This window comes from Apus apus, chromosome 3 (genome assembly GCF_020740795.1).
Source record: "Apus apus isolate bApuApu2 chromosome 3, bApuApu2.pri.cur, whole genome shotgun sequence".
Lineage (NCBI taxonomy): Eukaryota > Metazoa > Chordata > Aves > Apodiformes > Apodidae > Apus > Apus apus.
The window spans coordinates 107,160,847-107,174,110 of NC_067284.1; the positions used below are offsets into that span (position 1 = coordinate 107,160,847).

Sequence of the window (13,264 nt, forward strand, 5' to 3'; positions counted from 1 at the left end):
ATTTATTTTTTCCAGGGGACAGAAGATGCTGCTGTGCATGTGACAGTAATTTCTGGGTATCTTTCAACAACAGTAACCAACCTGTTCCAGTACGATCCTTCTTTAAACCCTGCTGTTGTATCCCTGAGCAGAAACAGAAGTGGCATAGCAGGTGAAAAAGCTACAGATATCTACTGGGCATCATCTACAGAAGTGGTATTATTGCTGATGGTGGTGAGGCAGAGGAAATTTAGGTCTATGGAGTCTGGTGATCCAACAGTGTTTTTGTTTTCTTTTAATTTGTAGTCCTTGTGCTTTCTGCTAATCCTGATCAGTCCTGGCTGTTTTATGTTGGTTTTACTCTAGCACACATGAGATAATTAATTGCTTGCCCTAGGGCAGTATGAATGATGTCCACAGGATGTCAGGTGTGGTATAGTGCTCCTTTTGGGTCATATTTCTCTGACTCTGCTCTGAAATCATTGCACCCATTCATTCTTGGTACCAGACTCAACCATGACAAGAGAAATGAGCTCTAGGGAGTGTCCTTCTCCAGCATACCAAAGGGTTGATCATAAAGCACATCATGCGTACTGTGAGTTACTGAAAGCAGAAGAGAGGCAAAACTTGTCTTGCTGATTCCCTTTCCTAAGCCAAACTGTTTCTTCCAATTTGATCTGTTATTTTATAAGCGAAGATGTTATGGACTTCTGGGGGCAAATTTCCAAGTAGATCTCATGGACCATGCAGCATTCCAGTATTTTTAAGTTTTCTATTTGGGATTGGATTTTTTGCCTTATCTATCTATCTATCTATCTATCTATCTATCTATCTATCTATCTATCTATCTATCTATCTATCTATCTATTTCCCCACAAGGTTTTGGCTGGACATTTGGAACAGAAGGCAGTATTGGTGAATGGTGCTCTCTTATAGACAAGTCTTTTAGGAAGAAACTTTACTACATTTCTATGTGGCAACCAGACAACATATATCTCATATCCCATTCCTCCAAGGATGCAATAATCTGATTTCTTTTTCCTCTCTTTTTGCAACCTCTCCAGTGCACACCATCATATAGATCCCTCCAGCTCAGAAGTTTGGCTGGACTTGGCGGGGATGCAAGGAGTTAGGTGACTGACAGTGGTGAAATGAACTTCTTGCTGCATGCGTGACATTTCTATTCCTTTCCCTAAATGCCCTTGCCATTTCCTATTATTCCAGAATGCAAAAATTAGAGAAAATGTCCTTTATCTTCTGAATATTACTCAGATGCAATAGCGCCAAGGGGAGTTTTTTCTAGCTACAGGCAGCCCAGGTGCAAGGAATTCCTTAATGTTATAGTGTCTCATGAACAGTGGTGTGACTGAGTTCAATCTCCTATTCAGAACATCCACGACTACATTTTTTAATATAATTTTCCTCCTATATAATAAAAAGAATAAATAAATTACACTGATGCCTTCCAGACATCTAGGATTAAGCTGACAATTGACCAAGAATTCAACGAGTTCACACTATTAATACATTCAACTTCGTTGGCTTTCAAACTTTATTTGACTCTTTGCACAGGCAGAATTGAAAAGTACTGGCTTCAAGATCTGCTTAGAGGAGCTGGTAGCTGAAGGGTGCTTTGTACAGACTCTCCTGCTTCACAGAAGGCAGAGACTTCTCCAAAGCTGAGGCTGTGGAGCTGGATGGTAAAGATAACCATATCTGCTGCAAAGGTGATGCTGAAGCCAAGTGACCCTGGCCTCTGTTTGGGAGGCAAAATTGCTACTCGGATCTGAATCTTTAGTAAGAATATATCAACCTACAAAATGAATTTTAATTAAGACAAGGGGAGAGAATAAACAAGATGAACAGCTCCTGGCTACATTCCTGTGTGGCCAGGATAACAGTATCTCATGCTCAATGAAGAAAAAGAATGGGCAAAAATGAAAGGCCTCTTGGACAGCAACTCTTCACCAAGTTGTTCTGAAGTAGCTTTGTGGGTAGAGAAGTGTTTCAGGCTGACTGGCTTAGGGAAATGGTAAAGAGATATTAACACCTTTTGCTTGATTAATTTAGAAAAAATATTTATGCAACAGTGGCCTGTGACAGCAGAGTTAGACTTGAAAACCTCCTCTTGTCCTGTTTATTCTTGTTTCTGTGCAGTTAAATCCACACCCATTAGAGGAGATGAGTGGATGAGATTCACCTCCTAAACAAGTCTCTGAGTTTGTTCCTTAGGTGTCTTGCACAGTCAGTGAAGAGAAAAAGGTGATTCCAAGTGGGATCCAGGATTCAGCACAGCTATTTTGGATATTTTCCTTACAATAAAATGGATCACTCCATAAAGGCTCTGTTTCTCTTCATTGACTACAGATAGAACTATCAGTGAAAATGCCTTTATTTGATCAGACACTGGACTTGGTCAGACACTGGACTTGGTCAGACACTGGAATGGACTGCCCAGGGAAGTGGTGGAGTCACCATCTCTGGAGGTCTCTAAGGAAAGGCTGGATGTGGCACTTAGTGCCATGGTCTAGCTGATGTGGTGGTATTAGGTCATAGATTGGACCTGATGATCTCAGAGGTCTTTTCTGGCCTCAATAATTCTGTGACTCTGTGTGCTTTCTACTGGTGCATAACACTATATTTTAAAATCTCTGTCAGGAGGAATTTAGCTTATGAAAATCCCTTCTCTGCTCTCCCTGTCCTTTTTTATTTCCTTGGGTATGCACAAATAAAGGAAAGTATCCTCTATCCTCTGAATATCATTTGGCTCACAGCAGAGCTTAAATAGGAGGCAGGGCCATATTTCCTGATAACAAGGTGCTTTGGAGCATGCATGGGCATCTGACTTTAGGTAGATCATGTTGATGTGGCAGGCTCCTGTTAAAGTTAGATGGCTCCATAGTGCTGAAAAGAGGGGTCTAGATCATTGTCTGGGATTGAGGAAAGATCTCAGAATTCCTCGGGTCCAGTTTATTTGAGCTTTAGAAAGACTGGATCTGGTTTTTATCAGCTGTACGTATTTATAGGATAGACACTTACAGTAAGGGAGAGTGGATCCCATTCTGAGTGTGTATCAGCAAGCTGAGAATGGCTATAGAGGGTCAAAATGCCCAGTTCTGGGGTCCTCAACCTAAGAAGGACATGGAGCTTTCGGAGTGAGCCTGGAGGAGGCCATGAAGATGATCAGAGGGCTGGAGGACCTTTGCTATGGAGACAAGCTGAGAGAGAGTTGGGGTTGTTCAGCCTGGAGAAGAAAAGGCTCTCGGGAGACTTAGAGCACCTTCCAGTACCTGAAGGGGCTACAGGAAATATGGGGAGGGACTTTTTGCAAGGGCATGGAGTGATAGGACAAGGGGAAATGGTTTCAAATTGAAATTGAGGAGATTTAGATGACATATTAAGAAGAAATTATTTGCTGTGAGGTTGATGAGACACTGGCACAGGTTATACACAAAAGCTGTGGCTGCCTCCTCCTTGGAAGTATTCCAGGCCAGGTTGGATGGGGCTTTGAGCAATCTGGTGTAGTGGGAGGTGTCCTTGGCAGGACCCCACATGGAAGTGAGGTTGAGACTAGATAAACCTGAAGGTCCCTTCCAACCCAAACCATTCTATGATAGACAAGTTCACAATGCTAACCTCTCAAGACAAAACTGGTGGCTTGTGTCCTTAGACAAGGGATTGAGTAACATACAGAACCACTGTGACCTTTTTTGTGTAGGACTGATGAACATGACTAGACATGCTCTGGCATGATGGGACTCCACTTTCTTCCTCTGGCGACGGTTATGTGTACTAAAAGAACTGTTGCTAGAAACACTGAACACTGAAATAGTTCCATCCATTCTTCTCTCTGCAGGTGGTCAGGAGCTTCAGATTGGAATATCCCAGTTTGCCAGTTACCGAGGGTCAGACATCAAGGTCCAAATTGGGGGCTCATGGGCACAGATCCAAGCACAGATGGACCACGGTGTTAACGTGACACTTCCAGCTTTGGCTGCAGGATGGTACAATGTTTCTGTCATCATCAATGGCATTGCTGTCACTTCCAGCAGGTGTGTGAACTTGTGTACTTTTCTTAAGATATAAGTTTCATTCTCCATCTTATTTAGTATTTTAGGGTTAATCTGAAAAGGAAAGCAAGAGTTTTCACAAATTCTGTACCTAATGGTGAAATCTGCACTGTGGTATAAAATTATGAATAATTATCAAGGCATTTATTGATCTGTGGGATCCAAGTCAGCAAACTGCTCATGCTAGTCAATTAACTCCCCTTGGATCAGTAGGAGGCAGGAGAGAAACATTTTAGACAAAACAGTGGATTTGATGAAAAATGCATATTCAGGCAATCAAAGGTATTCACAGATTCAGGTCAAATGCAGATAAATCCTGCTGCAGGAAAACAGGAGAAGAAAAGAAACACTTTTCATGAGAAAAAAGCTAGTTTGAAAAATTAAAAAAAAAATGCTTTATTTGGAGAATTTCTAAATGATGCTATTTCCATCTTTTAAGGTGACACTTCAAGTTCATGCCTAGATAACTATAGTATTAAAGGAATTAAAATATGCTGGAAAACTGACCTGAAAGTGGGATACAACAATGCATTCACAAACAGCACAGTTTCACTCCTCAGCCACTCAGCTCTCAACCATGGCAGCTGCTAGGAAAGATCCTGAAACAATGGTGCTTGCGGAGAAGGGAGCTGCTTTTTAGTGCTAACAAACGACCCTGAGCTGCTTGTTGCATTTAATGAACTTCAGAAGGAGAAAGCCTGTGGTCAGTGGGATGACACACAGGGATTCATCCCATCCTGGTGCTGGAGCCTGTTGGCAGCACCATCTCTTTGTCTCCAGAGTCAGAGGTTGAAGGGAGATGGGAAATCCTAGGAGACAACTCTGATCTCTGGTGGGCTGGATTGCAGGCTTGGGAAGGTCTGCTTCTCTAACGTGCCTTTTTAGGGCAGGTAATGTTTTTGAAAGTGTGTGATAAGGAGGAACAATAGATGTAGGTGAGACAGAAGCAGAACTACATCCTTATCTGAGTTGACTTCTGGAGGTTTTGCCTGGTTTTCCTTTTCCTGTAATTACCTCCACTGTCTGGTTGGATGATGTAAGGAGGGAAGGCAGTTGGGATGTTTCTTCAACACACTGGCATCTCCTGTCTGTGTGCAGCTACAGTGGGATCTGTTTGGCAGAAAAAAATCATTATTCTTTATTTTGAAGGGCAATTCAGTTACAACTCATGGACTAAATTTGGCTCACAGGTTGCTACTCAATAAGACAGTTTTCAAATCACATTGAAGCATTTGGGGCATGGGGTGGTCTTGTCACTGTGGCATTGAGCAAAGGTGAGGTGCCAGTTGGGTGCTTGACCTTCCAACATAGGAGTTGAAAGAAAGAATAGCACTGCAGCAGGAGAGAAAAATGTAAAAACCCAAACCCAACCCCCTCAAACTCCTTTGTATGTTGCTTGTGTTTTGCAGGGTTGAGCTGTTAATCCAGTACTTCTCAGAGATCTTCAGCGTAGAGCCATGTTGTGGTTCCTTTCTGGGTAAGCAGTGTCTGTACATCTGCACTCACTTATGGGGGTTAAAGGGATCAAGGGCATAGTTTTCCTGCAGGAATGGAAAGGGCATCCCATTTCACATCAGTTTAAATGGGTGTGTTTTAACTCTGGGACCCTTTTATTATGCAGACATGAACTGGCAGACAGCAGCAGCCTGGAAATACGGGATTGTAGTGAGCATCCCTCAATCTAGTTTGCTGGCTCAGGGCTCTCTTGTGCTTTGAATTTGATTTCCCCAAGTGTTAGCTCATGTATCATTGCAAGTTCCCATTGGGAAAACAAAGCACACCCACATCAGACTGATCTGTGTTGTTGCTTTCAGTCATTAAACCTCCATCTTTCAAGGCTTTCTGTGTGAAAGTTGGGCAGAAAGCAGGGTACGATTGTGGTTTGAAACAAACAATAATTTCAAGTGATCCCGAGGGGGCTGTTCATTTTTGTTAAGTTGAAAAGATAAAAAAGACCCCTTTTTCAATGTTAATTTTAATCAAAAGTGAAATATTTATTAATCCTGTTCCAAGCTTTTAAACATTGGAAATAACTTAAGCATGTTTCAGAGAACAACATCAGTAAATTGAAAAGAAAAGTTTTACTTTAAATCTTAAAATGCAGATTGGAGGTGGTTGATTTATTTTGTAATTTGGCTGGGGATGGGGGAGAGTTGAATCCCTGTAGTGAATTTTACATAAATCCTTAGAAATGCTTTTATAGAAGACAGAGAAATCCTTGTCTTGCAACCTCAGGTCCTTCACAGATTGCTCTCCCAGGCTCACAACACATGTAAAGACACAAAACTCAGAGACTTTATGGTACGTGATTAGTGTAATAGTTTGTGAAATGCCCAAGCCTTGAAAGATTAGAGTGTGGATAGAGCCTGGAAAGCAAAGGCAATCAGTTTTGAAGATTAAGCTGTGCTAAAAAAGGGGGAAAAAGAATTGCACCCTTCTTTTCACATTTAAGGGTAAATTGAAATTTAAATAAGAACTGATTAACTCTTTGACTGTAGTTTTATGAATGGCTTAAACTGATTTAGGATCTCATCGCTGCAGAAAGCACCAGTCCTTTCCCCCTGTTATCTCTAGTCTTTCATGTCTGTAACACTTGTGTGGCCATCTGGATTAAGGGTTTGAGCTCCCTCAAAAGGAGTCCCATTACAAAACAACTTGATTTTTCAGCCAGATCATGGGAAAAGGAAGGGCATGGGCTTAATGGATAAAGAGGTTAAAGCAAGGCAGGGCACAGGGAGCATCAGTTCTGCGAACTAAAGAAAGATGGAGAGAGGCTTCAGCTGGGCTTGGAAGCATGGGATTAGGCTGGGAATGCTGGAGAATCTGCATTTTAATGATTATGACTTTCTAAAATCCAGAGTGCTCCTTCTGCAGTGTTACCCCTATTCCCAGCACCCTGGGAGGCAGTGCAGGTGCTGCTGTTTTGCAATGTTTCAGAAATTTAGTGGACTTTAGCAAAGCCTTTGACAGTCTTCTGCAACATCCTCCTAGAGAAGCTGGCTGATCATGGCATAGACAGGTGCACAAGACTGCACCAGCTAGAGGTCAAAACTTTGTATCCTACTCTTCTTGAGTTGCTTTTCCACACCATAGGATCACAGAATACTAGGGGTTGGAGGAACCGCTGGAGATCATCTAGTCCAACCCTGCTGCTAAAGCAGGTTCACCTAGAGCAGATTGAACAGGGTTACATCCAGGTAGGTTTCAAATATCTCCAGAGGAGACTCCACAACCTCTCTGGGCAGCCTGTTCCAGTGCTCTGTCACCCTCAAAATAAGTAAGTTTTTCCTCATGTCCAGATGGAATTCCCTGTGTTCCATTTTGTGTCCACTGCCCCTCATCCTGTTACTGAGCACCACTGAAAAGCATCTGGCCCTATCCTCTTGACACCCATCCTTTAGAAATATATAAGCATTGATAAGAGCCCTTCTCAGTCTCCTCTTCTCCAGGCTGAACAGACCCAGGTCTCTCAGCCTCTCCTCATAAGAGAGATGTTTATAAGAGAAGGCTTAAGAAACCTGGCCTATTTATGAATGATCCTCTTGGTTCACACCAAGAGCCTCTCTACCCATTTGCTGGAATCTTCTATGGTCTTACGTAGATGCTCAAGGAAAAAAAAAACCAACATCCAGGTGCCCACAGGAGGAGAGCAGAGAGGCTACCTTCCTCCAGCCCACACACAGGATGCCCTGGCCAGAGCTGCCTTTGACAGTGGAGGGGGAACTGCTCTTCTCTTCCTGCACTACCCATCTGGAATGGTGCAAGCTGGGAGTGTGTATGTCGGGGAGGGCTTGAAGCTCAAAACATTCATCAAATGTATCAGCTTTTCTGGTCAAGTGACCAGCAGTGCATGGTAAATCTGGCACTCTGCCTGAGTCGCCAGGCAGAACTGAGGATTGCAGGAAGGTCTGTGGTTCTGGCTTTTGGTTGGAAAATAGTCATATGACATTCTGCTTCCCTGTAGGCAGCAGGACCAAACCATTTCTACCACCTCCCTACCTGCCTTTGGAGACAGTCCCATTCCCTGAAGAGTTCAGTCTGTGTTTACTCTCATGGATTCCTCTCACAGCAGCTTCTTGCAGTTCTGTGGTGGCTTTCTACTGTCATTTACTGCCCTGAAGGTTCCTGGCTGTCTGATAGCTTAGCCTCTTGTCCACATAGGAGTATCCTGATACATGACTGCTGTTATCTCTGGCTGCCTTGTTCCAAAAAGAAGGACTTAATTTCTCCTTTCAGGCAGCCTGGCTAAGAATGTCTGCCATGCTTTCCAGCTTTGTCATGGTTTGTAATTGTTCACAGACAGTCATTAATTCCTTTTCTGCATATAATATACCCTTCTTCCTTATTTTGTTTTTCTCTTAGGTGGAACACTGCTCACAATCTTTGGGGTGGGCTTTAGTCATGATCCTGGCCTGGTTTCTGTTTCAATGAACAAGCAAACTTGCACAGTTACTCAATTGGCAGACGAGACAGTTTGGTGCCTGACCCCATCAGCTGCTAATTTGTCTAATGAAGATCCACAAGACATCTCTGTCAGAGTAAATGTAGTCATCAGCAGTACGCCACTTCAACATACTGTCTTTGCAAAAGGGAGCACCACCTTTAATTACCAAAGAGCTTTGACTCCTCTGGTTACTGTTGTTGAAATGAACATCACAGACAGCAGCCTGCTCTTGAGCATCCAGGGGATAAACATCACTGGATCTCTGGCTAGGCTTGGACACAGTGAGTGTGAACTTGAGCTTCAACATGGCAACAAGTCTGCGATGTTTTATCAGTGCTCTTTGCCACTGATCAGTCTGGAGCCTGGGACTTACCCCATCCAGGTTATCCAGAGGCAGCTTGGATATGCTCATGTGACAGCTGGGCTGCAAGCCCTTACAGTAACTCCACAGGTAACCTCCATATTCCCGTTACAAGGGTCACTCTGTGGTGGGATGTTACTCACTATATCTGGTATTGCTTTAAAATCTGGGAGGAATTTGGTACAGGTCAGCCTGGACAGTAATTATTCCTGTGAGATCCAGCACTCTGATAACCACACCATTAGTTGTATTGTCCTTCCAGTGTCCCATCCTCTGCATTACCAGTGTTTGCCTGAGACATCTTGGGTTCTTAATGTCACAGCAACTGTCAATGGGATCAGCAGTGTCTGCCTTGGAGACTGCACACTCCATCTTCATGAGAGGTGGACCCCCTTTGTAGATTTGGTGACCTGGGAGACCAACGGGACATTTACCTACGTGATGATCAAAGGACAGAGGTTGGCATGGTCAAGTGATAGGCCCATGGTGCACATGAATAACCAGGATGTCTGCAAGGTGACTTTCTGGAATGAGACCAACATCAAGTGTTGGATGGACTGCATTGCCCCAGGGGAACACAACATTTCCATATCCAGCGGGAAAAGAGGGCAAGCTTGCTTCAGGAAGGCATCCAGTTCTCTCACCATCCTGCCTCAGGTGTACCAGCTTTACCCACGAAACTTCAGTACCAATGGTGGAGGCCTGCTCACCTTAGTAGGCTCAGCGCTGAAAGGAAAGAGAGTGACTTCTGTTCTTCTTGATCATCACCCTTGCCTCATTCTCAGTGTCACCTGTGTAGCTATCCAGTGTACAGTGCCTCCAGGTAATGGGACTAGAGCTTTGAGTCTAAAAGTAGATGGCATCTCCTATTACCTTGGAAGAATAAGTTACAACAAGGAGTTTACCCCAGCCTTCCTTTCACTTGTTGCAACTGGTCTCCTTTTGACCATGACAGTATCACAGGTCACAGAGATGGACACCATCTATGTATTTGTTGGAGACTTTGCTTGTAGGGATGTCACCATCACTCACTCTACTTTGCAGTGTTCACCTCCTCTGCTGCCTGTTGGGGAGTACCCTGTGCTGGGCCTGGATGTTCCCAGGGGCTGGGCTTCCTCCAACCTGACTTTCACCTCTCAACTGATGGTGACAGCTGTGCATCATAACTGGGGTAAGTCTTGATGCAGCCTCATCCACAGGGGCAGTATGAGGGACTGTGGTTACGGGGGAGACACTGGAATAGGTTTCCCAGAGGAGTTGTGGAAGCCCCCTACCTGGAAGTGTTCAAGGCCAGGTTGGCTTGGAGCAACCTGGTCTAGTGGAAGGTGTCACTGCCCACAGAAGGGGGGTTGAAACTAGGTGATCTTTAAGGTCCCTTCCAATCCAAACCATTCAGTGATTCTATCACAGTTGTTTTGGGGTGGGTTTTTTTAATTATTATTTATTTTTTTTTAGCATGAAAGCAAAAATTATTAATTCAAAGAATACTCTTGTTGACAGCTGGTTGTTGGGCTCTGTTTTAAATCTTGTTTTCTATTCTTTTCCAAGGTGGCTTGAATGGAGGAGCATTTTACCTGCGTGGAACTGGGTTTTCCCCAGGGAAGACTTCAGTCACAGTCTGTGGAACCATGTGTGGACTACTGGGCAACACGACGATGACTGATCTGAGCTGCCTGGCCCCTCGCTTACATGGTCAGTTAAGACACAAAACCTGCCATCATGTTAAGAATATCCTGTAAAACCCCATCTTGACCCAAAAGTGGGGGATTTCAGAGTATTTCATCCCAAGGGAAGAGAGAACAGCAGCAGCCCTGGAGAAAGCAGAGGAGCCATCATAGCATTCACTTCTGTTTTTTGTGCTCAGTCCAAAGCCGGGTGCTGTCAGGGGGAGTTTTTGTGTCAATGGCTGTGGGATTTGGACTAGAACCACCATGCATTGGTGGCCACACAAGCTTTCTGAGTGTGTATGAGGGTGTGTATGAGATATGCAAATGTCAGCAGTTCCTTAGGAAAATTGTATGACATAGAGCATACATGAGAGCTGCAGGGTTGGGCACCAAGGACCTCTTTCTTGTCTGTCATGACCATCTGAGTGAGATGAACTCCCTTAAATGTTTTTCTTTTGTGGGCTCATGCATTTGGTGTTTTGGCTGCATGGTGGGACCACTTCTGTGGAGTAAAAGGGTGGGAAGAAAAGGGTAGATGACTGGGAAGGTAAAAAAAAAAAAAATGTACTATGGCCCGTTCATAGCTTGGGAAAGCTGGGGATGAGGATTTGAATCCCTTGAGAGGAAGATGGGATCATCCCATAGCCAGAGCATGGGATGCTTAACTAGACAGAGGAAGCAGGGAATGATGCCATGATCTCCAGCTCTCTCATAGAGAGAAATACCATTGCCTTAATTTGGGAGGTAACTTTGAAATGGGCATTTCCTGGGAAAAGATGGGTTTCCTCCTTCACCCACTCATAGCACAGAATTAGGCTTTTAAGATCTGAAAAAGGCAGGATTTCAGACTTTTAAATCCCACCCAGAGACACAAGCAATTCCTCAAACACTAAGCACAGAGCACCTACCTTGGTGCTGCAGCATTGCAGCACTTGGTAGCATAAGTATCTCAGCCCCCTCAAAGGTCTGAACATCCTGAGATCTACAGAGATATTTCCTGTCCAGTGGCCATCCAGAGATCCATCATTCAGGTGAGCAAAGACCCATGGATTGGAATTCTTTGTGGACTTTGAAGAAAGATGGTAGTGAGAGTGGCCATCAGGGTAAATTGCCAGGGTTTTGCTCAAAGGTATGTGGAATCTCCATCTTCCCAAAGAGTCAGAAGTTGACCAGATTAGTTGCTGAGAAACGACTCCATTGTGAAATTTAGCATTCTTTTGAGCCAACGTTGGGACAAAAGGAGTCTAAGGGTCCTCTTCAGTCTCCTTTATTTCAAAATTCTTAATTTGCTCTTGTCACTTTGAACGGATCCTTTCCTTTTCATCAGGAATATTAAGAAAAATGGAGGAGGGGAAAGAAAAAATGAATTTAAAACCCAACCACCAGCACTCAAAAGGAGACACCAAGAGGTTGTAAGGGCTCAATTTTCTTTGTTTTAAACAAGATCCAGGCACAGTCCATGAAACTGCTTATTATTTTTCAAACAAGAAAGAAAACATGGTGCTGAAGTCCTAAAAAAAAATAATTAAAAAAAAAATCAGAGCAAAACCAGGGAAGTCTGATTATTGTGGGAAGAATAACAGAATAAAATGTAATCAAATGGATCCAAACTGTGAAAACATTAATAACTATGTTCAAAATTAGCTGAGTTGTAGGCAGCAGAGGGAGACTGGGGAAAAGCATCCTACAGGCAGGACCACGATGCTTATTACTGACACTAGATGTCAGCAAGTGAATGCTGATTGCTGGGTGCTGAGCGGATGCAAAGGATGCTCTGCCTCACGAGCCTAAGGAATACAGGCGCTATTTCTTTGAGGCCAGTTGTTAGACAACGCCCCCCCCCTCCCTCTACCCTGTCCTGGATTTTGCAGTGTGCAGCCTTGCAAATCTCACCAGTGGAATTATAAAAATATTTCTCTGTCAATGGAGTATTTACAGGAAAATGTTTGTGGGTGGTTTTTTTTGTTTTGTTTTTAGTAAAAAAAATGTCCTTTGCAGGCTGCTTAAATCTCTATTTGCCAGGCTATTTGTACTCCCACAGACAGACACGTTCAGCTTGTGCAGATCTACTATGGCATCGGTGAATCTCTATGTAGTGCAAGATGTTTTCCAGGTGGCTTACCCCTGATATTTAAAGGGATTGCACACTACCACCACTTAGGGCATGAGTGGATTTATTAAGTGCAGTTAGCCCCGTCTCACCTCGTGGTTTATGTGCTGCTGCTTGCCCGGGGAAGTTTGTCTCTTGGCACACATGTATCTGGTGCTCAGACCTTTCATTCACAGCCTCGTCCACGTGGGAGAGGTGGCAAAGTGACCTCGGGGATGCAGGACCATGAGCCGTGAAGGAGATGGGAGGGGGTGGCCTGTGGTGCCCCAGGGGGTGCAGAGGCTGGAGCAGTCAGGTTGGACGCTTGTCTGACATTTCCCGGCTTTGCTCGCGGAGCGGGTGATGAGAAGTGAAGAGTTCAAGCTGCATTTGTTCTGTTACAGTAGGCAGTGAAGCAGAAATGCCTTCCCTCTGGCACTGCAGGGTGTCAGGTGGCAGCTCAGCACCTGGGGTTCCAGCACTAGGTCATGTTGTGTCTGGCCTGCCTGAGATTAGAGATGTTCATGTGGGAATCCCCAGCCGGTCCCTCTAGTTTACTCATGTGATCAAATCAGCAGGCCAAGACTCTGCAGGTAGGAAATGTGACTTCTTTCCTATTTAACAGGCAGTTTTCTAAGACACGAGGAGCCTCTA

The 13,264-nt window shown here is 44.1% G+C and overlaps 1 protein-coding gene across 1 annotated transcript in view; it reads left to right on the forward strand.

Annotated features, from left to right (window-relative positions):
- Positions 1 to 13,264, forward strand: part of PKHD1 (PKHD1 ciliary IPT domain containing fibrocystin/polyductin) — a 250,597-nt gene that overhangs the window by 37,671 nt on the left and 199,662 nt on the right. The window contains exons 28-32 of the mRNA XM_051615066.1: positions 16 to 151; positions 3,836 to 4,031; positions 5,459 to 5,526; positions 8,412 to 10,025; positions 10,403 to 10,546. Coding sequence (XP_051471026.1) covers positions 16 to 151; positions 3,836 to 4,031; positions 5,459 to 5,526; positions 8,412 to 10,025; positions 10,403 to 10,546 — 2,158 coding nt within the window. The remainder of the gene's footprint in view (positions 1 to 15; positions 152 to 3,835; positions 4,032 to 5,458; positions 5,527 to 8,411; positions 10,026 to 10,402; positions 10,547 to 13,264) is intronic.